Raw genomic sequence first — 17,397 nt, forward strand, 5'->3', positions numbered from 1 at the left:
TTTTGCCTTATCATTACTGACATGACCTCGCACACATACCTAGTCTGCAGATGCTGGGCTTTGGAGCAAAAAAAAACTGCTGGAGAAACTCATAGGATTAAGAACATCTGTAGAGGTAAAGGGATGGTCGACCTTTCTTGATGTTAACATGAGATGAGAGAGAGAGGGGTAGGACGGGCAGTTAGGTGATGAGTGGAACAAGATGAGGTACAGGATGATGGTCAGATGGGGCAGGGTAGGGGAAAGGAAGGGCAGAATAAAGGGTCAGAGGTTGTTGGGTGTAAGTAGAACCACGTGAGGGAGGGGATGATGGGCAGATGAAACCACAATAAGGAGGGTAGGCCAAGGAAGAAACCCAGATCAATAGGTGTGTGAATAATGGAAGCAGGAAAGGTTCTGGTGGAACTGGGAAAGAAACACAGAAGAGTCATTTTCCTGAAATTGGGAATTTCAATGTTGAGTTCTAGGCCAGCAAATTGGAATAGGAGGTGCTGCATTGACACAAATCTGCATTTTGTCCCTCCCCCATTCAAACCAGTGCACGTGCACATCAACACGTATTTCTCTTGACCACTCATCATCACTCTTACATACTTAGTAACACACGTTAAGGTACATTTCCTCTCCTAACAAAATTATGCACATTTACTGTTTCACACTCACGCACCCTAATGTGGATTCTCTCTTCTCCACTTGCATTTCCTATCCACAGTCTCTTTCCTCTGTCACATGCGTACACGCATGGGTGCACCTGATCGCGTGCGTACTCACACACACGCCCACACTCTCACACGCGCCAACACTCACACTGTCACCCACACATATGCCAACGCGCAAAACTCTACAGCAAGCTTTGTTTCATTGTAGCTGGGGAATTTCCATTGTGGGCATATGATATCAGTAGATAGAGTGGGTATCGCAGAGTGAGATGAACTGAAGATGCCATTCTCCACCTGATGTGGCCAGGTACATAGCTAAGGAATTCTCTTCTTGAACATCACTAACAAAAGGAAATGTACTACAGATTAGGTTTAGGACAATAAAAAGCAGTAGTAGGATATTCACCCCGTGTGCCCTCTCCACCATTTACTTCAGGACTACTTTCCTGCACAAAACCCACATTTCTTGAAGCCCTTAAGATTGAAAAAAATTATAGGTGAATAAAAATTGAAAAACTGCAGATGCCCAAAATCTGAAACAAAAGTAGAAAATTCTGAGCAGGTCTCACGGCACAGATACCATCTGGCCTGCTGAGTGTTTCCAGCATTTTCGGTCTTTGTTAAAACTTTATCAACTCTGTCTTGAATATGCTCAACAATCAAGCCTCTAAGGCAAGCTTGAGCAGAGAATTTGCAAGATTCACTGGCTTTGAGGGAGTAGATCACTCATTCTCTTCACCACTGTGCCGTTGAGAACTAGAGACTATCAGCGTGAGGTGAGAGGTGATATTCTAGTAGGAAACCTTTTCACCCTGAGGGTGGTCAGATTATGGAATGAGCTGCCAGAAGAAGTGGTTAAGGAAGGTATATTATCATTTTAAAGTTAATTAGACAGGTACATGGATAGAAAGAAATTAGAAGGATATGGGACAGACACAGGACTAGCTGAGAAGGGAAAGACACGAGCCATTTGGGCAGAAGTGCCTACTTCAGTGCATTACAACTATGACCAAGCCCATATTTGGAGATGGTAATCCCTAGTTTGGGACAGTCAGCCAGGAAAAACATTGACTCTATGTTCAGCCTGTTAAGTACAGTACACCTACACATAATGGAGGGGTTGGTTTCCTAGAAAACTGTCCCATCACACTTTTCCCTAATGTGAACACTTGGCCAAAATTATTACTTTTTTTTGCATTTTGCATTTATTTAGTTTTATTCCCTCTCATAAATTCCATAAGATTTTTATTCTGTGTCTCAAATCTTTGGTGGTGACTTAGGAGTTTCCATGACCCAAATTGCCATCATGTGGGGTACGCTATACCCAAAAGAATACTGGATATTTCAATAAACTAACATCTCATTCTTCTAAACAGTACACAGTATAAGCCCTGTCTGCTTAATCTCTCCTCAATGAACCTCTACCGAGGAATCAGTTCAGTGATTATTAACTCTAAATGTTTCAGGACTGAAGTGCGTGCATATTATTTATAAAGGAGTGTGTGCGTGTGTATGCACACATGTATCTGTAGGCATATTAGTTCACATTGTGCCTGTGTGTCTACATACATGTACATATGTAAGTCTTTGCAGAAGAGCTTAGTTTCCATCATCTTAGACCTTCCTTTTAATACATGTACATGTGTATTTTATGTGTGCCTGTGCTTGCAGCTATTTCTGAATGTCAGTGGAGAGTCTGTCTATTCAGAAGGTAATTTGGGCTGATGACATCTCCAACACTGAAAGGTCACCGTTTTGTAGACCAAGTCCTGTGCTCAACAATGAAATTATTTGCCTTATGAAAACTCATCTATTTCACATCCACAGCGAGAGTAGTTTCCCCATTTGACGTGAGGTGTATATTTATATTGTTTCAAAGGGAGGAAGACTGGCCCTGGGTTATTTCTTTGTAACTTTGGATATCTCTGATGTGGGCTGTGAAAGACAGGTTCTTGGATAATGTACCACATTTAAATTGGGCTTGTATCTGTTGTTGCTGTTTGAGTCATACAGCATAGAAATGGGCCATTCAGCCCATCACTTTCATGCCAACCAGTGGGCACTTATCCATATTAATTGTAACGTTCAGCACTTGGCCCAAAGCCTTCAATACCTAGGCAATTCAAGTATTCATCCGGACACCTCTTAAATGCTGTCAACGACTCTGCCACCACTCTTTCCAGCAGTGCATTCCAGGTATTTGTGGGTGAAAATTTTCTCCCTCAAATCCCCTCTCAATTTGTCACTCCGTACTTTAAATCTATTTCATCTAGTGCTGTTCACCATTGGTAAGGGAAAAAAGATTCACGTGGCCTGCTTTAGTTATGCACCTCATAGATATATATACCTCAATCATGACCTGTTTTAACCTCCTCTGCTCCAGGACAAACAGACCTAGTCTCCCCTAATAACTGAACTGATCCACCCTAGGCACCAATGTGGTGAATCTCCTTTGCACCCTCTGTGGCACTAACTCATCCTTCCTGTTGTGTGGTGACTGCAACTGCACCCAATACTCCAGATAAAGTGTGGCCAATGTTTTACAAAGTTGGAGTATAACCTCCCTGTTCAGTGCCCCAACTAATGCTCTTATATTTAATGCCAGCATTCATTTGCTGCCTTAAGCACATTTTCTACCTGTGGTGTCACCCTCAAAGATCTTTGGACTTGCACACCAAGGAGCCCCGCAGTACTGCCAAGAACCTTGCCATTCTGAGCCTCACTAGCACTCCCAGAATCCATGCCTCACACTTACTGGATTAAGGTCCATCTGACATTTTTCAGCCCATTTTACCAGTACATCAATATCACCCTCCACATTATCAACAATTCTATCAGTCTTCAGCTCATCCGAAAACATACAGATCATGCCTTCTACACCACATCCAAATCATTCTGATTTAATATTATTGATGGCATTGTAGCTATACTACTTCTGTACAAGACCTCCTTTATATTATTGAATAGCACTATCTTCGGGTTTAACATCATTCACATATCTGAATCAACAGGTCAAAGTGATCTGTTTCTGTATAACTTTTAATGCTAAGAAATCTATTCTGTCTGTCTCTGGTTTTGATTTTTTTCACAGAGGAGACGACACAATATAGGGTAACTTTAACTATTCTGTTTGCCTGACAATCCACCCTGCTCTTCTGCATTGTTAAGTGAAAAATGAGGGTTTAAACTGGAAAATAGCAGACACTGCAGCCGAAGTACTAGGGTCACATCACACTGACATGAAAAGAGTGACACTATTGACTGCAGTTTCATTAAAATGTTGATGCCCCGAGTATTGTTAAATTCTATCAGCATGGGACAGTTTACATACACATAGACACACAAACAAACCCACCTACGAAGTCTAGAGTAATATAACCAGGAAGAAGGCCCTTTGGGCCAGTCTGTCCGTGCGGATCATGGTGCCTCCAAGCCAGTTCCATTTACCCACACTTGGCCCATATCCCTCTAAGCCCTTCTTTTCCAGGCATCCACACATACACAGACCTATCCTCTCCAACCACCACCCCCCACTCCCTACACATATATGCAAACTCATACATACATGGATAAAGAAAGAGTGAGAATAATAGCGAAATGCTTCCAGAGGTCACTTTATTTATATTCAGAGGACTTCTGCAAGTCTTTAATTTGCACAACATCCAGATTTCGATTTCTAATCCCCACCTTTGCTGGTCACTCTTAAATTCTCTTCACACTTACATTATAGCCTCTGAGACTCACTGGAATCAGTTGAATCACAGGATATGCTAGGAAGTCCCAAAGATAGTGAAATAATAACAAGACTATTTGAAAGTAAATGACAACCTGTGTGTAGCCCAACAATAAATGAGAATGACATCACACACAAAATGTTGGAGGAATTCAGCTGGTCAGGCAGCATTTATAGAGATGAATAAAAAGTCAACATTTCAGGCCAGTCCTTCAACAGGATATTGAAATGGGTGTGCTTTTAGGGTTTAGCATGGTGTCAGAGCAGATTTTTTTTTAACCAAGGAACCACTATTATTCAGTTCAATTTTAATCAAGTATGTGTAGCATTTTAAATATGTAATAATCTAATTTCGACCGTTCGATTTTAAACATAGATTATTCATTTGTTTTCCATCCTTAGCTAGTGCACTGTAAATTGCACAAAAGCAGTCAGCCTCCATGGCTGTTACAAGCATTTGGAATAAAATCAGATACAGATGTACTGCTTGGCTTAAAACGTGTTGAAGCAATATTCACAGGCACTTCCATCAATCAACTTGAGTATTCCCATGTTATAATTAAAGTGTTGCATTGACACAGCTTAGCAACTGGTCATAATAGCAGTAATAACAATCATATTTACATTTAGCGATTTTCAGCCCAAGCAGTTCCTCCCCATCTGGTTGAAGTGAGCTGGTTGCTACTGGAAAGAAAACACTGGAGGGATAAATAATCACAAGGCTCAAAACAAAACATGCTTTAAGGTGTTCAAGACAAACACTGACAGCCCATTGGTTAATTAGGAACAGGCACGATAGTATAGCCGTTAGCACAACACTTTACAGTACCAGCGATGTGGGTTCAATTCCCACTGCTGCCTATAAGGAGTGGGTACATTCTCCCCGTGACGGTGTGGGTTTCCTCTGGGTTCCTCCTACATTCTTGGGATGTACTGGTTGGTAGGTTAATTGGCCATTGTAAATTGTCCCGTGATTAGGCTAGGGTTAAGTTGGCAGTTGCTGAGGGCCAATTCTGCACTGCATATCAATAAATAATATTTAATAAATCTTATTGTAGACAAGCATCTGAAAATGGCTTAGTCACATTCTCCTCATAATGTCTACATGGGGGAGATCACTATCATTACCTTGAAGTAAAAAGGTAAGCTGTTATAGATTTGTAACAGAAACCAAGCAATGGGCCATATTCAGGCATTGTATAATACAGCCTTTAAACCCACACTGCACCTGAAACTCAAACTGCCATCCTGTCATTGGATTCAGAAGAGAAACAGAAGAAAAAAAACTGATAAAAAATAAAGAATGACTTCAAATTATCAATGGTATGGTGGTATGGTGGAATAGGGTGTGTCCATCATGCTGGCACATGTTAGATCCCAATAAATGCATAAATCCATCAACAAGAAACATTGTGCTTGGATGATATTATTTCTGTTTCAGAAGAATATCTTTTTTCCAGATTCCTTCAGCTATAGTCAGTTTTGATAACAAAGCTGTTTTATTTCAAAGATAAATAAACAGAAATTATCTCAGTGAGTAGCCTAATTAGCAATTAGTGCGGGGCAAAAGGTATGGTTGGAGAAGAATCCATTTGGTCAAGAACCCGATTTCTCCTGCACATCTCACTAGAAATTATGTCAATTGGTCTGGATTTCAGTTACTCCTGAACTTGACAGGACAGTTTGGAACCTGTGAAGTTTTAATAAATTAAACATCTTGCTAATTGATAGTTTGATTTTGAATTCCCCAAATTACTTACATCCAATAGCCCCGAATGCTTAAAATTCTATCAGCTCACTGATGCTGAACTTTCCTCACCCCAAGAGTCTGGTCTGAGCTAAGCTGTTCACTGGTTTTTGTTCTCTGGGATATTTTGATACAGTCAATTGGTAGCAGATGCGGTTTTGATTTAACAGCTTGTGTGACCCAACCAAACAAATATTTATTCAGTAACAATGTGGCTATTAAATTTGTGGTGACAGATAGAACTCAAATCACTGATTCCTCATGAGAATAAACAATAACCAAGCATTGTGCAATGGTCTGTCATTAACTTTAAAATTTATACCTTATGATTTTCTTTACTATCGAGTTAAAATTAAGTTCAAAACCGAGTAGTTATTGGGGAATTACAGAGATAAGTTAAAACTAAAAGATGAGATAATCCTGCATTGTACATTGCTCATTACTCATTTATGTTGAAAAGCTTTTTGAAGGATTAGAAATTTAAACTTTCTCATAAACTATGAAGTTCTATCTGTATATGTGAACAGTGATACCTGAGTGGTAATGGTATTGTGCTTCTATTTATAAATTGACAAATAACTTCATGAAAATCGCCATGATCTTCAAAGGGGAGGCAGTCGAGCTGAAAGGGTAATAATTACCCAATGGATTCTGGCTGATTTCAAACTGCCTGATTTCACCAAGTAACTCTCCTTGGTATTGGTTCGTTTGTTAATGCCACAAGTTTTGTCGCTTTTAACCATGTGCATAGAGCTGACAAGTGTATTTGTTCTGTTTGTTTATGTCCCATTTCTACCCTCCAGGTGTGATCGTGGATTCACTGGAGAAAGATGTGCAGAGACTGTACCCATGAGGGTCTTTATCCCTGAACGTATGTGAAGATATAATCATGTCTGGGTTTTTATTCTCTCCCCTACAGCTCAGAAAAAAAATCCTTGGTGTTGTCACTGATATGAAATAAAGATGCTATAAAATCATTTGGGCAATTTCTGAAAATGTGACCAAGCATGCCACAACCATGTACTTACTGACTGTTTTCTTAAAGCTGGTTTTTTTTGCACAGTGTCTTTCACTTTGAGAAACAGTGCAGCAGAGACTCAGTTGCCTGGTAACCCTGGGTTGAGTTCACAGCCATTGAGATTCTCCCTCTGTCTGTATTGGCAGTTAATGGTTCAAAACATTTACAAACAATTCACAGAATTATAGGCTTTCTTTTGTCAGGATGTAAAATGCCCACTGTTTATCATGTGATTAACGTAAAAAATATCCAAGCACATTTCAAAAGCTGGAAATTATTTCTAAATTTGTAAATATATAATTTCCAACCTGCAAATCGAACAAATGGAAGTATAAAACATTTACAGAAATCTTCAGAACAAGTGAAGATTTTTTAATGTTTAATGTCCCCTTGTGTAAACAGGCTGTCTTATTTTTAATTTTGATTTGATTCTGATAAACATCTCCAGATAAATTCAAGAAATGGATTTTCATGGCTTGTGAGTGAACCCACGGAATAATTTTTTGTTTTGGTTGTGTTGCAATGGCAATTATTGAATTTGGTCGGGGTGATAATTTACAGATAAGCAATGACCACACCAAGGTGATAAGGCCTTGTGCCATCAATGGCTCTATCCTGACAATTACTTATCTTTTCTTTCCTCTCTTTCTCTCTCATTTTATTTGTCTTGTCAGGTGTCCAAATGAGTTTACTGGTGATCGCTGCCAAAACTACGTAATGGCCAGTTTCTACAGTACGTCCACTTCTGTCTCACCCTGATTTGAAGCATGCTTAGTCACACTGTTGATTCCTGCTATTGGTGTTGCTGCTAATGCTGTCAGTGTTATTGTGTTACTGCTGCTGCTATTTCCCCTTAATCCCAAATTTTCATCTTCACTTGGATGGTATCCTTTTACCAAGAAGAAAAGGAAAAGACACAGACTGAAGGACAACAGCGAGCCATGGAACCAAACACAGGAGTTACAAGCGAGTGGCTAGCGTAGGGTTGGTCAGTAGTTGCAGAGGTGGAAGAGAGAGGCTGACAGTGAGCCAGTGGGAGGTCAATTGAGGGTTGCAAGATGTGAATGTTCTGTAATGAGGGCAGTCCACTGGTGTGGCATTCAGGCTCAGAAGAATCGTAGAGCATTGTCAAGAAGAAACGAGACCATGTTTAGCTAAAAGCAAAAGCAATTGATGACCATTCTCAGAGATGCTTCCTGGTATAGTCAGTGATATTTGAAAAGATTAGAGTTACAGGTCAGGTAAATGTGGTAAGAGAGGGACAGCTAGTAGAGTTCAGTAATATGAAAGCCTAATCTAATGAAGTTCAAGGCAATCATGATAGGAAATCATGTGTAGTTCTTTGGAAGGTATTTGAGAACACTCAAAGGTCACAGGTTTTTTATTGTCAATGTATGTATGTACAATACAACTCTGATATTCGTCTTCTCCAGATAGCCATGAAATAGAGAAAAGAGAGAACCCATCAACCCCCTTCCCGCGTTTAAAAGAAAAAGAAACAAAACTCGCAAACCCCAACACAACCCCCCACAAACCTCCATCACATAAGAAGCTAACAGATAACCAATATGGAAAACAGTAGCTGTAACATCAAACCCCAAACCCCCAACTGCCTCGCTCGCCAAACAAACTGTGACAATAAGGTCAAACCCTAAACCCCTCACAAAATAACCAGTGACAAAAGCATTAAATCCCCACCACCCTCTCTCATACACAAAAGCTAACAGATTGCCCACGCAGAAAAACCAACAAGAGCATCAGACGCCAAATCCCCAACCCCTCCCTTGCACAAAAACTAAGATATCCCCCACACAGAACCCAACCCACCAATCAGCAACAAGAAAGGAAACACAGAAAACTGAAGGGGAGCAATATAAACTCCAGTCCAATAATCACATGAATCTTAGAATTTTGAAAACATCCTCCTTGGCAATGATGTTATATTTTAGCTAAGATCCCTTTGACCAATATCATTTACTGTTTGCCTGATCATTCAGTGCTCTTTCAACATCTTTGTGTTGGCATAGCGAAAGTGATATTAAATTTTCCAGATGTTTTGGTCTCATCTAGTGATTCTTGCTATTCAATTCACCATTCTATTATCATTGCCAAAAGTAACCCTTGAGATTTATCTAGTGAGGTTATATGCTCATCCCATAAACTGTGCTGTCTTTTAATCTCAGCCTGTATTTAGTTCTTCCTTTATGTCACTTGTGAAGTTTTTGGGAAGCCAACACCTTTCATCAGTAGTGGATGTCCTTTAGACCACTGGCAAATGAACAGAGGACACTCGAAGATGAAGTGCCCAATTATTTGCACACAACTGTTTATCTCTTTCTCCAATTTGAATGTTACTTGGCTGCCACTCTAATGACTTATTCTGAAATGATTCCATGTGCCCCAGTTTCAAGTCAAGTCACGTCACTTTTATTGTCATTTTGACCATAACTGCTATGTACAGTACATAGTAAAAATGAGACAACGTTTTTCAGGACCATGGTGTTACATGACACAGTACAAAAACTAGACTGAACTACATAAAAAAACAACAGAGACAACAACATAAACAAAAACAAAATCTCTGACATAAACAAAATCCAATGCTTTCCTAATAGACTTGGTGACACTAGTAAGTTCCTTGCATTGGAGGTTTTCCATAATACTCCCTGTTGTATCATAGTATTAATTTTTTTTTTTGGGATGTGGATATTCCTGGTGAAATCATTGTTTTTTTGACGTTCCCCAACTCGATGGAAAAGGTGATTGTGATCACCTTCTTCATCCAGTGGTATTTCTGGTGATGGTTCCCCAGGTATTGTTGGAAGAGCAAGTTTCAGCAATCAGATCCAGTGATGATGAAAGAACACTACGTTAGTTCCTGCCATGATCTTTTGACTGCTTAGTCCTGGGTAAATTGGTATGTAATTTATTATATTGGTTTATTATTGTCAAATGTACCAAGGTGTTGTGTGAAACTTTGTTTTGCGCACCATCCATAAAGATCTTTTCATCACATCGGTACAGTGAGGGTGGCTGCTTCACAAGGAAAGGACATTGACAGGGTGCTGTTTTGTATGATTCTCGGTACTTAGTAGGAGAAGTAGGAGAAGGTAGCAATGGGGAGGTTTACTCTCTACTCTGTGGCACACATCAGAAAGCAAAGGACTGTGGTATTGAAGGTGCACAGGGAATGGAAAACCATAGTTAAAGCACAGACAAAAATGTCTGTAAATACAATGGTATTAAATAGTAATGGCATGATAAATGGCCTTCCTCTGTACCGTCAGCACAGCAACGTAGCTCAGGATTTGTGACTCTCCGTGTAGCAAACACAATGATGACTGATGCACTGATGAAAGACCATTTTCTGCGACATTATAAATCACCTCGGGGCCTCTTGTTTAGCGTTAGCTCAATCAATAAAAAGCCAAACATGCGTTTGAGGAAAATGTAGCATATACTACACTGGGGAACTGTAGGGATCAAAGAGAGGAATGATGTGTTTGTGACAGTGTGCTTTGTCACCATCACAGTCTGTAGTTAAGGGCTGGAGTCCTACTGGGGCAAGTTACAATGAAAAGCTGAAAGAAGGGAACTGGAAAGGAAGGCAATGATGTGACCCTTTCAAGTTATTGTTGCAATTGTGAATCATTATAGATTGAAAGGACAAAAGTTAAGTAAGAATAGAACTTTAACATGGTGAATCTTGGAAATGCCAAAGCAGGATTAATTATTTGAGTACAAGTTTGATGGTAAATGAATGGCTATGACTTGCCCCATGCAATGACACTGTTCACAGCACTGATACACAGTTACCTATTATCCTTCACCAAGAAATGACCATAAAAATCCCAGATTTCAATAAAAACCCATATGATATATGCTTCCATCCCTCAGATATGGAGCCCGGCTGGTATGTGTTCCCAGTCCTGTATACTTTACCCGATTCTGATTTCATTTGAGGGAAACTGTGGATGCACAAAGTATGTCATATTTGCAAGGACACTGTAGTCAAGGATCAACAGGGACAGAGAGTGAAATGAAAACTAAATAAGGAAATGTCATGCAGTGTCACCAGAGACCACAAATGAATCCACGTGGAAGGACTCCGTCACACCTCTTCCATGGAGGATAGTCTCCATTAGTTTTCTGCCAGATCCTTTCTTGTACAAGTATAATCCCCAATGTGGCCTCTATGTCGTTGCATAGCAAGTAGACAAAAAGCATCCTTTAGCTTGTTTTTCCTTTCCCCTGGTAGTGGCAAGGTGACAGCTATCAGAAGCAATGTACTGTAGCAAAACAGAAGAAGAAAAATTGTACGAATCTAATGGAGTCATACATTCATAGGCATACAGCTTGGAAGCAGGTGCTTCAGCCCCAATGGGGCACGCCAACCAAGCTCGCATCATTTACCCACATTTCGAGCATATCCTTCTGAACCTTTCCTACCCATATATCTATCCAAATACCTGTTGAATGTTGTTAAATGTACCTGCCTCAACCACTTTCTCTGGCAACTCGTTCCATATACTTACCACCCACTGGATGAAAAAGTGCTTCTCAGGTTCCTATTAAATCTCTTCCCTCTCACCTTAAACCTGTGCCCTCAAATCCTTGATTCCTTGACTCTCCAATCCTGGTAAAAAGTCTATGCCCTTCATCATTTTATACATGTATATAAGACCACCCTTCATTCCTCTACACTCCAATGAAAACAGTACCAACCTGCTCATCCTTTCTCCATAATACAGTCCTCTAAATCCTGGCAATATCCTTGTAAAGCTCTTCCACACCCTTTTGAGCTAATTCTAATAGGATTTTATAATGATTACAACTCAGGAGTCCATTCAGCCCTTCATATCCAGCATCACACTAGTTCTACACATTAGCTCTTCTCTGTGGCTTTACAACCATTGACATCTACTTACCCAACCCTCTCTCGAAGGCCACAGTGGAACCTACTTTCACAACATCTACAAGCAGTACATTCCTGATTTCAGCCACATGACAAAAATAGTCTCGTGTCACTCTTAATGCTCATCTCCTTTAGACAAATCACCTTATTAGAAGTTTCCTGAAGTAAAATAGTTTGCAGTTTGGATTGTTGGATCTGACATTAGAGGAAGTAGGAAGACAACCCAACGAAGTAGAAAGCAAAACCAAGGAAAGAAACTAAAAGGAATGGAAACTAGACAGTGGTCTAATCCTAGTGAGTGCTGTGAGAAATGAAGGGTTTTTCATTACTATATAGTGATAGGCTGATTCATTATAAAGGCTCAGAACAGTATACATATACAATGTTGGATTTTTATTTCCAACTTTTTTTTGACAACGACTTGAAAAGAAATGAAGAAAAAAATGAAACAAAAAAGCTAAGTGGAAAGTAGAGGTCATGTGCAGTCTTCTTCTGCAATCTGGTATCAAATCAATGTCCAGGACATATTATAAAAGGAATATTGGAGAAACAGTTATTTGGAATAGGTGGGTTGTCTTTTGAGGAAAGGGTAGACTGGTGAAACTTGTATCTGCTGGAATTTAGAAGAGGGAGGGATGACTTGAGTGGAACCCAAAGATCCCAAGGAGCCTAGACAGGGTGGATGGGAGAGGATGTCTCCTCTTGTGGGATAATCTACAATTAGGTGTCAATGTTTTAATATATTGATGTCCCACTGTGTGGGACAGGCATTACTTTTGCTGCTGAACATATTGTATTAGAACAAGACACAATTTTATAAAATCTTCATGAGCTTATTCCCATCCAACCATTTCCCTAAAGATGCCACACTGCTTCAGAAGATACCATTATTAAAATATATTAACCCTGCAATGATTCCACTTCCTCAACATTGACACAAGATTGCTGATCTCTTAGGTATTAAAATCTTCACAGAACTACAGATAATGCAGCACAAAATCATTGGATTCCATAAATTCCCTCTTTTTTTCTCTTTGCTAATTTCGCACCAAAACACCTTTCTGTATGTTTCTGACACCCTTTGCTACTACAGTGGTTCTAATTCCTTTCTAGAGACTTTCCCCTAAAACCCTTTGCTTTCCCATCACGTCCAAACCCAATCTCCTGCACACCTATGAGAAGAGATAGACCTTGGTGCCTTCAATAATATCATGGCTCATATGGTTGCAACTTTAACTCTGCATTTCATTCCATCTGTGGCAACATTACACTCCATGCTTATTGAGAATCTATGCATCACCTGTCTTAAAAATATTCAAAGACACTAGCTCAAAGGTCATCATTGGTGAGGCAAGGTTTTTTATTATGGATTTATTCAATTAATCAAATATAAGTGTCCCAATGCAGAGTTGAGATTTGAATTTATTTTTCTCCAGATCATTCACACTACTATCTGGTTATTTATGCAGTCGTATAACCACTTTACTAGTGAAACAGTTTAGGTTGCCATAAAATCATGTTGTCCTTCAAGGAGGCAAAATCCATTGCCTTGTAGTCATGTGGCCCAGAAATAAGACCATAAGACAAAATGATATAGGAGCAGAATTAGGCCAATTGTCCCATTGAGTCTGCTCCGCCATTTCATCGTGACTGATCCAATTTTCCTCTCGGCTCCGATCTCCTAGCCTCTCCCCATACCCCTTCGTGCTCTGACCAGTCGAGAATCTATCAACATCTGCCTTGAAGACTTGGTCTCCACAGCTTCCTGTGGCAATGAATTTCACAGATTTGCCACTCTCTGGCTAAAGAAATTCCTCCTCATCTCCGTTCTAAAAGGACTCTCCTCTATTCTGAGCATGTGTCCTCTAGTCTTAGACTCTCCCACCATAGGAAACATATTCTCCGCATCCATTCTATCAAGGCCCTTCACCATTTGATAGGATTCAATTGTCACCCCCCATTCTTCTGAATTCCAGCGAATACAGACCCAGAGCCATCAAATGCTCTTCATATGACATGCCGTTCAATCCTGGAATAATTTTTATGAAATTTCTTCAGTCTCAACACATTGTTTCTAAGATATGGGGCCCAAAACTACTCACAATACTCCAAGTGAGACCTCACCAGTGCTTTATAAAGTCTCAAAATTACATCCTTGCTTTTATATTCTAGACCTGTTGAAATGAATGCTACAATTGCATTTGCCTTCCTCTCCACAGGCTCAACCTGTAAGTTAACCTTTAGGGAATCTTGCACAAGGATGCCCAAGTCCCTTTTGTGCATCAGTTTTTTTGTATTTTCTCTCCATTTAGAAAATAATCTACCCTTTTATTTCTTCTACCAAAGTGCATGACCATACACTTCACAACACTATATTCCATCTGCCACTTTTTTGTCCATTCTCCTCATCTGTCTTAAGTCCTTCTGTGCCCCCTCTACTTCCTTAAAACTACCTTCCCCTCCACATATCTTCATATCATCTGCAAGCTTCACAACAAAGCCATCAATTGCATCATCCAAGTCATTAATATATTACGCAAAAAGAAGCAGTTCCAACACCAACCCCTGTGGAACACCACTAGTCACTGGTTTACTCCTAAATGCCCTGCCAAAGAGCCAATCAGTCTTTTCAGTACGAAGGAGACTGCACATTAAATACTGTCCACTAGTGTTCACTTCCTGCAGTTAAATGAGAAAGCAATGAACTTATTGGCTGAAGGGCATGTGAATTGCCTGCTTGATAGAAAGGAAACAAAAATCACAGGGAGATCTCTTATTTCCTGCTGCTGCAGAAATCATAACACTTCAATAGTCAATACTTTTCATTGTGTTGTGGAGATCATATGGAGGAAGAGTCCTGGAGAATCTTGGAATTATAATGCATGGACGCAGTCCTTTTGACCCATCTTGTCCATGCTGACCAAGTTATCTTCTTCAGATAATCAATTGCCTTTGCCTGAATTTAGCCTCTATCCCTCTAAACCCTTCTTTCTATAAACAGATGCAAATATCTTTTAGGCATGTAATTGTACCCACCTTAACCATTTCATTTACAATTTGTTCCATTTACTCACCAGCCTCTAGGCAAAGAACTTGCCCCCCCCCCCCACCCCCCAGACCGTTTTAAATCCTCCTCCTTTCATACTGGGAATCCAAATATCAAGAAGACCTGCTAGTCCTGGCACAGAAATTTGAGGGAAGGGTATTGTGAAACACTGATTTTTGCACCAGATAGACAAACACCATTCAATGCAAATCTAATTACACCCTGGTCTCCCAATGGAGAGATCTTAGCTTTCTTTTTGGAAAATAAGGCACAGATCTACAGCAGTGTTCCAACAGTAGCAGACTTGGCAGCTTAATCAAGAACTGAGAAATACAAGCAATGCAGGAGAATAGGCAGTGTTTTGACAGTTTAAAGAAAAGCAGGCTGCCTTATGGCGTGATTTATTGTAATGATATTTTATTGTTTAGATTAGCAGAGACACAAATTGTGAAGTAATGGACAAAGTATCCCTTATCAGGACTTTAAAATGGATCCCACTGATCGAGACTGATGCGTCCTTGTCTGATTTGAGCATGCCACCTGGAATAGGAGAAGAATATCATTTATTTAAAGTGATGCTTTTGCCAATCAGACATCTGAAATGCTGTTGTAAGATTTATACTCCTAAAAGCTCAGGCCATTTAGAACAATGGACTCAGCATGGTCCAGAGGAATGAAAGAGATAAAGTTTTCAGGATGAGAACACCTATGGAATTGCCCCTCTGTGCAAATGATATAGGAGAACAAGGGGCAGTGGGGATTGGCGTGGAGAGGCAGAGCAGGCAATACAAAGTCAAATAGAGAGCATAGAAGCTCTGGGTTGAGGAGGAGTAAGAATAATGGCAAGATGGAGGGAGGAGGGGAAGGTAAAGAGAGAAAATGAGGGAACTTGAGGTACGGGGATTAAAAATGGGCAAAAGAGGAAAGAGAAACAATTTCTAAAAAATCAAAATACAGTGATCTGTTGACAACATGAAGTGAGACAACTTCGAAGCATCCACCAACTCCAAATCAATGTCCCTACTCAGATGAACAGATGCCTCCTTCCTTGTGGGAATCATTTAGGAAGATCAGTACTCTCATTTAGCAGTGACATTCCCAATTCCCAATTATATTTTAGATCCTCCACTATCTCATGAGATTGCAGCTACATCAGAGGTTAGCAGTTCATAATGGATTGCTTGATATTTAATTGCTTTGGATTATGGAGGTGCAGGAGACAAAGAGAGTAATATTTTTCTAATGGTTAGTCTCTCAGATTAATGCCAAGTTGCCCCTTCAAAGTGAAACTACATTACTGGATCAAAAAAAGGCCTTTGATTTTTGTCCCATACACTGTGAGCTGCAAAAGAACTCAATTACTTTTAGTTTGTTCACGGGATATAGGCATTCTTGGCCAGGCTGGAATTTTACCACCCATTCCAAATTGTCCCATTGAAGGCAAACTTCCTTCTCAATCGTTGTTGAGAAGGTGCCTCTATTTTTGTCAGGTAGAAGATCCCAGCATTTAAAATGGAAAACAAAGTTCACTGAGCAGCAGACAGACTGGTATCTGACTAATGCCTGAGGAAGCATTAGAGATGCTGATAGTGCCATGGAGGAAGCAACAGCTCAGACATGTGGCTTCTGATAGCGCAAAACTGCAGCTCCAACCTTCCTGAAGGACTCATGGACAAAATGCTGTGTTACTCTGACACAACCCAAGGCAATATCCATTCCACAGAGTGCCCAAAGAATGTGTTATTACAAAAAACAAAGGGAAGAGGATATGATAACAGCTCACTAGTATCAGCCAAACGCCACTGATAATTCCAAAAATGCACATTCCAGAGCTCCAATTCTGTATTTATTTGTTTTCCAAACAAACTCTTTTAACAGATAAAGTCTAGGCCCATTTGTTTTTGATGGACATTTGCGGGAATTGATTCAGAGCTCTTGATGGTCATCAAACGCAACATTCCTTTTTAGATAAGAAAGTTTTAAAATCAGCACTTCACTCCTAAAATGTGTCCTGATTTAACGTTGCTACAATGCATCTGCAGCAACCTCTTGCTACTTTAATGCTTTCAGAAATTATGATGTCCAGACCAGCATGAACAACTGTTTTTGCCATCTTGTCACATTGTAATCATATGCTTCCACCACTGCAGACACTATAGCACCTCTGCCATTGGGAGTATGCCATTCTAGGATCCAAAAGCTGCTGACAAGTGAAATGCCAACATAAGATGTTAGAAGTACTCAGCAGATTAGGCAGAATCAGTAAAAAAGAGACAGAG

At 40.0% G+C, this 17,397-nt stretch overlaps 2 protein-coding genes across 9 annotated transcripts in view; one reads left to right on the forward strand and one right to left on the reverse strand.

The window, feature by feature from the left end:
* nrg1 (neuregulin 1) overlaps nt 1-17,397 on the forward strand; it is a 402,950-nt gene that overhangs the window by 358,537 nt on the left and 27,016 nt on the right. For 7 of the 8 annotated variants that reach the window (XM_073042530.1, XM_073042526.1, XM_073042527.1 and 4 more), the window contains one exon: nt 7,832-7,890. In XM_073042530.1, coding sequence (XP_072898631.1) covers nt 7,832-7,890 — 59 coding nt within the window. Of the gene's footprint in view, nt 1-6,942; nt 7,011-7,831; nt 7,891-17,397 lie in introns of all 8 variants that reach the window. The other variant, XM_073042524.1, reaches the window with a different exon arrangement.
* The window catches only part of fut10 (fucosyltransferase 10), a 357,225-nt gene that overhangs the window by 122,551 nt on the left and 217,277 nt on the right, over nt 1-17,397 (reverse strand). The window lies entirely within an intron of this gene.

The sequence above is a fragment of the Hemitrygon akajei genome, chromosome 4 (genome assembly GCF_048418815.1).
Source record: "Hemitrygon akajei chromosome 4, sHemAka1.3, whole genome shotgun sequence".
In the NCBI taxonomy this organism is placed as follows: domain Eukaryota; kingdom Metazoa; phylum Chordata; class Chondrichthyes; order Myliobatiformes; family Dasyatidae; genus Hemitrygon; species Hemitrygon akajei.